This window comes from Cajanus cajan, chromosome 4 (genome assembly GCF_000230855.2).
Source record: "Cajanus cajan strain Asha chromosome 4, NIPB_CcT2T_4, whole genome shotgun sequence".
Lineage (NCBI taxonomy): Eukaryota > Viridiplantae > Streptophyta > Magnoliopsida > Fabales > Fabaceae > Cajanus > Cajanus cajan.
Window position 1 is genome coordinate 12,193,615 of NC_138520.1, and position 10,503 is coordinate 12,204,117.

At 26.2% G+C, this 10,503-nt stretch overlaps 1 protein-coding gene across 2 annotated transcripts; it reads right to left on the reverse strand.

Moving 5' to 3' along the window:
- Positions 1-2,280: 2,280 nt before the first annotated feature.
- Positions 2,281-10,279, reverse strand: LOC109801814 (OVARIAN TUMOR DOMAIN-containing deubiquitinating enzyme 12). 2 transcript variants are annotated; one of them, XM_020362942.3, is made up of 10 exons: positions 10,094-10,279; positions 9,277-9,464; positions 8,762-8,835; positions 8,024-8,078; positions 7,874-7,948; positions 7,434-7,507; positions 7,267-7,315; positions 3,250-3,334; positions 2,736-2,792; positions 2,281-2,628 (listed from the first exon to the last, which is right to left on the reverse strand). In XM_020362942.3, exons 2-10 carry the CDS (start codon positions 9,439-9,441, stop codon positions 2,582-2,584), a joined length of 681 nt encoding a protein of 226 aa, XP_020218531.1. In that variant the 5' UTR covers positions 9,442-9,464; positions 10,094-10,279; the 3' UTR covers positions 2,281-2,581. The 2 variants fall into 2 exon arrangements, with proteins under 2 accessions (XP_020218531.1, XP_029128084.1); XM_029272251.2 differs by having other exon boundaries at positions 9,277-9,502; positions 10,094-10,278.
- Positions 10,280-10,503: the final 224 nt, after the last annotated feature.

A 10,503-nucleotide genomic window follows, 5' to 3' on the forward strand; every position in this document is an offset into this window, starting at 1 on the left:
TCTCCAAAATAATGATATAATACACGTTCAACAAATTCGTTTATGTGACAATCTAGTAGATCTTTTTACAAAGTCTCTATCAATAAAAGTTTTTGAACAATAGATATATAAGATTGGACTTCATCGTCTTAAAGATGAATTGTATACATGAGAAAGACAAATAAATATTAAATAATAATATTTTTTTTCCTTTACTAGGTTTTCATTTGACAATGTTTTTCTTAGCAAAATTTTAATGCGATACGTTTTAAAATAATAGACATCAAATGGGAGTGTTACAGATAATAATTAATAACTTAATTTATATATTGTCATATTCAATATATATTTTTATCATTTATAAATAAATGAATCCATTAGCTTTCTATTCATAACAAGAAAATTGAATATAAAAGCCCACAAAACTACCACAAACAACTTTACATTTTTCCTAGCTTCTCAACTTCATCAACTTCATTGAAAGGCTAACTTATCTTCAAGGAATTACAAAGTAAGTGATTGCTCCCCTCATTGAGTTTGGGTTCAACAATTATATTTATTTACTTATTTATATTTATATCAGTACATTAAAATTTAAATGATTAAAAAGAAAAATTTAAGAATTTAAGAAAAGTGAGAATAAAATAGTTCTTTTATCGTTTTCTCAAACCTATAAGTTAAACTTTTTTTAGCAATATTTAAAAATATTAAATTAACTTTTAAAATAATGAAAATTATATGAATAAGTGATGGAGGCATAGAAGAGTGAGAAAAAATATAATTGTCGTCTTTTATATAAGTAGTCTCATACAAATAAAGAGCAATAATGACTGGTTTACAAAGAAAGTGAAATGATAAATAAAAAAGTGAGTGAATTACATGGTTAACATAATAGTGGGAGAAAGATTTATGTGAATCGAGGATAAGCGTGTCTAAAAGTAAAATGGAGACGAAACCTAGTTATCAGAATACATATCGATTAACATTTTAAAAAATATAATGTAACACATTTTATATTTTAAATTAATTTTATCTTACCATACAAAGGTCATTTACTGATATTGGGAGAAAGGGAAACGTGACGAAAATTGATAAATGTACTTTATAAAATAAACTAGTATCTCAACCTGGCGATTGCTGGGTTTTGTTTTTATTTATAAAATATGAAAAATAGCATGAAATAAAATGAAATTAGATTTAAAAAAGTAAAATATTATATATTTTTTAAAAAAACATGTTCACGATATATTATATACTATTTTTATTTTTTGTTCGCAAAGAAATAAATGGTTGTCTAAAATTCTTAATATATTGAGGTATAATATATAGAGTTCACAAATTCATCATAAACTAAATTCAACGTAATATTGAATTGCAAGATAATATAACTATAAAATTGTAAAAATACATGTTGAATTGATTGAGGAAAATTGAAAAGATATGATTATGAAATCTAGGTCTTATTCCGTATGCTCAACCCGTAAAATTAAAAAATAAAGCATCTACATCTAAAAATACATAATTAATTTTCTTATTTTTCTATTTTTATTGTATAGATATTTTTATTAAAAATAATATGTACTCACCAACTTTTGCTTGAAAATATTTATTAAAATAATTTAAAAAAATTAAGATGATTTGTAATAATAATTTCGAAAAAACCATTTCCTACCCTTATTTAATACAAAATACAAATTAAGTTTAGTGTTTTTTTATATAATTAAATCGGATACTTACAGTGTAATTTTATTTTACTTTAATTTTTTAAGAAACCCTTTTCAAATTTAATATTTATTAATTAAAAATAGGTATGTTAGAAATAGCAATAACATATTATAAATCAAACACATTTTATTGTTACAATAATGAAAATGTCTATTTTATCCTTTAAATAAAAGAAGGTTGGATGATAGGAAAAAATTAAAACATGTTGAAAAAGAAGTCTGAAATATTATAAACATAGATTAAGCTACTAATTACTTTCCAATGAGCACAATATAATAATATACTACTCTCTCTAAATGATCAAAAGTAGGCAACAGAAATAAAGGAAAAAAATGTAAAGGATTGTTAATCGTTGTCCTTTTTTCCTTAATCTTTAAAAGTTATATATATAGATCCTCCAATTTTCTATTAGCAATTTCAATATAGTAAACATGTATAATAATTGCTTTATTATTTTTTTTAACAATACATAAACATTTCCAGATATTTATGCTTTAAAGAATGGAATGATTACAAAAAGATTAATAGATAAATGAGCAATTAACATCTTTTAAGTATGGAAATGATAAAACCAAGTTGAAGTTCAAAACCATGTCGAAATTTTTTTTATCAGGTGTAAAGAATACAAATTCAACAATTAATAAGGTTCAAACACATAACCTTGTGCATATTACTCTAACTTCTTGTCACTAAGCCAACTCTAGTGGTTCAAACCAAGTTGAAGTTGAATAAACATAATAGAAATAGCTGGTTTCTAGCATCAAAACATAAGATACTTATTTTCAAGCTTAAAAATTGAAGTGAGATTTTGGAACTTTTTCCTTACCTCTGGAATAATTAAGCAACACTATATCTTAATGCACATAATCAATCTCTCCTAAAATAACCAATGTTTCCTCCTTGATTTACGTGGAATAGGTGTATCTGCAACAAAGACAAGTAAACAAATTAATAAGAAAAATATTCAAATTTAGTGTTCGAAAAGCATTTGAATTTTTAAGTTCATATCTATAAGGAAGGATAAAAAAAACCTCGAATGTCATATAGTGAATTGTAATGAACCTCAGACCAGAAGCTTAACCATAACTCTATGTCATAAAGAAAAGAAATGAATAAGAGGATTGGATAATTTCAAAATTAAAGAAAGAAGTTTTAAAATGCATGTTTGAATAAACATCTCAAAAGTGCAAGTCATGTTTTTTTTCCCCTAATTTAAGGTCTTATACAAGTCTACAAATCTATCTTTTTATTTTATTCTTTTTTTTTTTGTCAAGATAGGGTGTGAACTCAATGATGGTTTTAATAATTATATACTTTGAAATATAGAATCAACTTATGAATATGATGAATGAATTATAAGAAACGTGAAATAAATATTACCAATTTTTAAAACATTTTAGGGAGGACCTATATAACTCCTCTAACCCATGACTTCCATGAAAGTGTGTATTAAAAACAAAACAAAAAAAATTGTTAGGGTGATGTCAACTTCTAAAGATTGATTGAAGTTGTTGAGGTGAATAAAAAGGATTATGACAATCTTACCACGTTTTGGTGCTTGATATAGTGGCATAATTTCAATGAAACAATTGTTTTTGAAAGATGTTAGAAGGCATATCTTTGCTGCAAACTAAATTACAACACAATAAGAAGTATTATAATCCACATTAGTAAAAATAAAATCATGTTTTACTAATTTAACGAAATTAAATAAACAAAAGTGAATCCGATAATTATATGAACCAAGAAGTTTTTGCATGCATGTCAAGTCCAATTAAAATATAAAATCATCATGGCATGAATTTTCAAATGGAGAAGCAATTTAAGAAAATTGCATTATTATAAAATTAGCATTATCCTTTTATATTTGTATTTAATTTTTCTCATCTACTATAGCACTATATATATATATATATATATATATATATATATATATATATATATATATATATATATATATATATATGATTGTACATAAATGAGTATCTAAAAATATGGTTAGGATAACTCATTAAACATGATTGAAGGATCAAAACATTCTTACTATTAAGGGGAAATTGAATTATCTTGTTTAAAGTGTGAATCAAATTCTGGGTATCTAAGTTGACCCTAAACATGATATGTTTTTGTTTTGTTTATTGTCATGTATTTTAGATGGGTTTTGAATACCTTGAAGTTGTTGTGTGCTCTATATTCTATGCTTGTGATATTGATGAGTTTATGATATTTTACGGTTCCTTGAATTTGAAATTGAATACTTAATTTTAAATTGAAATTATTGTCACGAGTTTATGATATATTTTACAGTTCCTTGGATTTGAAATTGTGATTGAGTTGTGTATGAATTGTGATATTTATGAGAAAAATGGATTGATTATGTGACTTAATGTCTTGTCAATATTTGAATTAAGAATATGATATCATGATTTTTTGTTGACACTAAGAATAACCAAAACTTAATAAAGTGAGTTTGTGAGGGATTTTGAAAATCTTAATTATGGGTTTTTTGTGATTGTGTGCTAATCATGGTTTTTTTTTTTTTTGGGGGGGGGGGGGGAGGGGGTTCAAGGGGTATAATTTTCAAAAATAGTTTTAATTTAAAATATTTGAGCAAAAAAACCTCATCCTTTGGACCATGCATGATGGAAAAATCACTAACAATTTAAATTTACTATAGGAGGGTGCTTTACACTTTGTAGGAGTTGAAGTAAGAAACAACCTTTAACAAGCAAAAAAAATGTCAATTTTATTTAGTCCATGTGAGCAACATCATAGTGTATTTTGGTATTAGTTAAGAGATGACACGTGTTAGGTTTTGCATGTCAGCTCAAAACTTAGCAACTTTCAATGATGTAATAAGAATTATGCCAACATAGTTATATACGGTTGAGACCTCATCTTACCTCATTATTGGGTTTGTATGCTACAAGTGGAAATACCTATCTATTTAAATTAATATAACTGAATTCAATTTTTGTTAATTAATTAAATCATATTTAATTTAATCATTTACTCTAAGTATTTACTCTACATGTGTGACTCTAAAAGTTCTCATTCAAATGATAATAATATTAAATATTATATTTAATATAAAATTAAATATTATAAACAATGATCCACATCAAGTAATTAATCATCACCCAATCAATGAGAAAATTGATGATATGACTTTAACTTCTGTAACCAAAATTACCATAAAGTAATTTTCTTTTTATCCATATACCTTGATTGAACATTAGACATAATAGTCCCTGTTAGTAAGCTCAATAATTTATTTCTTGACATCCAAGTACACATTCAAACACAAATAGATCCATTATCACATATTGACTTGTTCCCAAGTGACCACACGTGTTTCACATTTGACTTTATCAAAGATATAACTCTTGTTATGCAAGATGGACAAATCTTGTCATTATCACTCACACCCCTCATCATGATTCATTGGGTGTTTAATGACTACTTTTAAAACTTCTTATTATAGATAACATTTTATAGCATTCAAGTCTTCAACTCTTACATATAATCACAATGAATTCAAGTTGAATGCTTACTTTATTATGGTTGTCTTGAGAAACACTTACGAACTAACATAATTATTATAAAGCATTCTCATAGTATGTGTATCCGGTATAAAAATTGCTCCTAATATTTTTACTTATTGATATCTTATATCCTTAACTTGCGAGATGTAGCCTTTAGTTAATTTAGACAATATATAGTTTTAATTTATTATTTTTGTCTTAGTCAACAATAATACTTGACTACAATTATTTCAAGAAAACTATCTTTTTGTTCATTAAAATTTCACAATCAAGTCATACTTGATGTCTTTGAATGAACCAACCAATTATTCTAAGGACATTATTATTATGCTATATAATAAGTAACATAATAATTGACATGCCTTTGGACACACACAACCCAAAAAAAATGATACAAATAAAGGATTAACTAGTAGGACTAACTCTACCATAGAGGAAAATAGTTGATCTTTGCTTCTCTAGCACTAAGCTTGGATGAGTCCATGCTAAGTGCAAAAGATGCATAAAACAATAATGATTTTGGCACTAAGAATGGGTGGGTCCATGCTAAGCCTGCTAAGTCATGCTAAGCACCATTTAATGTAAGAAATTTACAAATTTAGATATTACGAAAGAATGAGTCTCAATAAGAATCATGATCCTATAGTGTTTCACACTAAGCATGAGAGCCATAAAGTTTTACAAGCTCTCTAAGTTAAGCGTTAAGCATGGAATCTTAGGTGTTAAGTGTTAGTACTTTGTTTGATCATCCTTAGTATTTTGATAAACTAGTATAATTGTAAACATTTTTAATGGATAATGAGATGAAAAATGTATATGAAAATCTTGAGCTTGAGGCACTTGAGGTGCACCTTGAGAGAAATCATTCTAGAGGAATGAGATCTATCATGAGATGTTGAGCTTTAAGATGACTTGTACTAGAGGAATAGGATCAAACATGAGAAACTTAAGGTGTCATGAGCATATTAAGATCACTTGTGTGAATTGAGATTGATTGAGAATATTGAAGCATTATTGTATACAACATGCATCGTAGAGCATTTGATGTTGAGAATTTTTGGAGAACATGTTATGAATATTATTCTAAAGTGACCCTTTAATGATCATAGGATCTAAATCTTGAGGTTGATCTTTATTTCAAATCTTTGTGTGGTTCATGTGGATCCCATGTAGTTGGAGTACCATTGTAAAATTTTGAATCCTTGACAAGTTTTTGGTGTATATTATCCAAGTATAGAGTAGTCGTGTTGAACTCTCATGTTGAGGGTTACAGGTCATGTTCTCTTAGGCTTCCTTATGAGCTATTGAGATTTTGAACTTGCCTCACAAGAGTGCATTAGAGTATAGAGGAAAACATTGCATAATGCGATTTATATTGTTGTTATTTGAATCCTTATAATTGTATATGTTATTGACTACATATTTTGTTGTATGTGTTGCTCGACCTTTATTGCACATTGGGAGTTTGACTGAAACGTAACTCACTTTTTTTCTTCTTATTTTACTTTATTGAATTTGAATTTAGTTCCCCTTAGACGAGGATCATTTTGAGGATAATGATAGATGAGTGGCTTAGGCCCTAGTTAGCTTTGAAGTTTTGGTTACTTTACTCTCTGGTAGGATGTAATATCAATGGCTTGGGTTGTATTTGTTTTGAGTTATTCATGTTATTTCACATTTCAATCATTTGTTTTTAAAAAATGTTTGTATGACATTTAGAGTGTCAAAACTTTATTTTTATTGTTTTCCTTTATCATTATGTATGAGAATAATTTTCAAAATTCCACATCTTTGGCTAATTTGTTTATTTATATTAATTACTGATATGAGGAGTAGAGAGTATATCAAACATTTATACAAAACTTCATCAACAAAAGTTTCTTTTTGCATTATTATTCTCATTCTTCAAAGATCAAATCAAACATTTCATCTTAGATAAAATAAGAAGAAAAAATAGGAATAAAAATAATAATCAACATCTAACAAAAAGAACAAACTATATTTGAATATATCATACCTTATCACTAGCTGCTTGCAAAGTAACATGGTCCCCCCATTCTCCAGATCTGTCATATGGTAGATAAATGAAAAAAAAGGTAAGATGGATCAAAATGACAATAAGAGAACTAAAAAAATGTCACTGATTTCATATATAAGCAAATAGATTGTATAAAAGAGACTTACTTTGCCATTTTTTTGCAATATTGTTTATACTTCATTGGTACATAACATTCATATAAGGACTGATGATCTTTGAGCTGATAAAGATAAATATTATTTAAATTAGAATTCTAAATAATCAATTTCTATGATTCATTTCAGTAATAGATTTCATATTGATATAAACATGCACAAGTTTTGTTAAGTATAATGTATAATTTATCAACATCACATACCATACTCTTATTCATTTTATATTTTGAAGATATTTTTATGATTTTAATGAAATCCTTTTTTGTCATCTTGATTTGACAATACACTCATCTATCCATTTATATTTTACCAATTGTTTAATTTGCAAACATATTAAATTAATCACAATCCAAGAAAACCAGATGGCCTCATTATTAGACAATTTTCAAAAAGTTTGAAATTTTCCATGTGATCAACAACAACATACATACCTGTTTTACAATCTCTTTTCTAACATTTTTGTGATGTTCAGGTGACTTGAAAAGTTGATCTGAAAGTGCACGAAACTACAATATAGGGAGAATTATTAATAAAAGTTCAAAAGGAATACCATTTAAATGTTATGGATATAGAGTACGTACCTGACAATTTCCATCTCCAGAGATTTTAACTTCACAAAGTCCATAAGTGTTCAACCTTTAAATAAGAGAGAATGATTTAATACCTTCAACGGTAAATACATAGGATGGAAAAGCATACAATAATTTTGTAGTTGAGTTGATCTCAATATTTTTCAAGTCTATATGTTTAAAAGAAATTAAAATGTTGAACAAACTAAAAAGGAAAAAAAAAATAACAACTGAATTTTTAGAATTTTAACAACTTTAAATTTCAATTTTTTTACGCTATAGAATTTGCATTCTACATACAAAAAGATAAAATAAAATAAAATGAATTCAACCATACAAATTTTCTTTTACCATTTCTCTTATTAAGTTTGAAAAAATGTCATATCTTGCTCTTATAATTTCTTTTGCCAGCCACAAACACATAGATACCAAAATATTCTATTACTTACCTATAATTATGCTATAAAATCCCATCAATTATATTGAAGGAAGAGCCTTACCTATGGAATTTTTTCTTGAACACCTAATTAGTATGCCTTGTTACTACTTTTTTAATTACATAAAAAAATATACAATATACTTATCGCACTAGTAACATTTTGACTTGTACATCAATGCATATTTAATATCTCGGTCTAATTATTTTAATACACATTCATTATTACCAAAAGGATATAAATTAAAACTTAAAATACTTTTATAATACTACTAGTACCAAATAGACGATTTCCATATAACTAAAAGACATACCTCTGAAGAAGACGATGATGATCCATGCTAGCATCACTAGTGTTAGGGATAAAAGAGTTTATGCGTGGCACATGCTGAAATTTGAAAAAGTATAAATATGAAATTTAGAAAAGCATAAATATTTAAAAATCCCATCTTCCAACTATATCTGGCAAAAAGGAAGCACACACATATAATATTGTTTACTTTTGATGTGATATGTAAATTAAGAATGTGTAATCATGGATGAAACAAAATGTAGAATAATATGAATATACTATAAACATAATCAACTTAAAATGTTAAATCTACCAATCATTTTCCATTATATTTAAGTAAAAGTGTTGATACCATATATAAACAATTGGTTGTAATGTTCTTAAAATGAATGATTTAAAAAACTTGAAAATCAAACATGATACAAAATATAAGTATAAACCTAATATGATAATAATTTGCCAATAAATCAAAGACCTTTTTTTTAATCATATTATTTAGGAAATAACAGAAGAAGAAAAAAAAACAAGAATTCTTACACGAATAGACGCCAAGTTGGAAAGTCGTCTACCAACTGCACAATCCAATTTAGCATACTCTTGTGAAAGCACAAGGGCAATCATATGATCATCCTGAGTATCCTCTTGATTGTTTAGAGAAGCCAAATTGGAACTTTCACCCCAGTATCGTGCTTCGTTTGTCATGTACAATCTCTAGAAACTTAAACCTAATGTTGAATTTTACAACAATACTCAATTTTTGAATCTGCAAAAAGACCTCGGTAGCATTGAAATTTCGAATTCACTAAGTAACTTTACACATATTTATTCCTCAAAGTCTAAACAAAATATTCATTTAAGTAACACATACATGATACACCAATTAGAAAATGAAATCGATCCGAACTGTATAAAATAAATTAGTAAAAGAAAAATAAGAGAAAACAACCGATAAAAGTAAAATCATACACCAATAATTCCATATATGAAAAGATTCAAATAAAATGACATTATTACATGTGTGACGATCAATCATTAAATTTTATCATTAAAGCAACAACTGAAAATCATTTGTAACAAGCTAAATAAAATGAGTATAAATATTGATCATAAATAATAAATAGGCACAATCAAAATGTGATTAGCTTGAATTTTGATAAATCCATGTATTCATCCAATTCATAAATGTTGAGTCTTACAGAATATACAAATCAAAGTGATGATTTTGATCACAAGCCCAATACAATGAGAGAGAAAAATCCATTACACTTATAAACACAATTGTTGATGATTATCAATATTCATTACCAAAATACATATTTTATATATATATATATGTGTGTGTGTATACGTATACCTTTGAATGAATTGCAGCGATTAAATGAGCAACTTAAATTTGTATCAAACTGTAGAATGAATGATTTTGTGAATGATAAAGAAAGCAAAATCTGTGTGCAGGAGATAAATTTTTTCACGAGAGAGACGACCAAATGCTAAATAAAATTGTTTGAATTTTTATTAGGTTGTTTCCTTTTTCTTAGGAATACATTTACAAAAAATAACTAAAATAACACTATTATAGAATAAAAATAGAAATAAAAGGAGAAAAACACGTTAAATTTCAAACTTTGTGATCAAATTTAGAATAATTTTTTTAATCTATTTATTCATTAAATTATTTAATGTAGTATCAATGTGTATAAATTTTACATGATGTAAATATTTGTTAATGGTTATTTAATAATAAAACATTACATATATTTTAAA

Coding starts and splice junctions, on each gene's coding strand:
- LOC109801814 (XM_020362942.3), bottom strand. CDS start 9,441: ATGACAAACGAAGCACGATACTGGGGTGAAAGTTCCAATTTGGCTTCT. Junction 8,079..8,761: donor CATCATCGTCTTCTTCAGAG/GTATGTCTTTTA, acceptor TCTTATTTAAAG/GTTGAACACTTATGGACTTT. Junction 7,316..7,433: donor TATTGCAAAAAAATGGCAAA/GTAAGTCTCTTT, acceptor ACCATATGACAG/ATCTGGAGAATGGGGGGACC.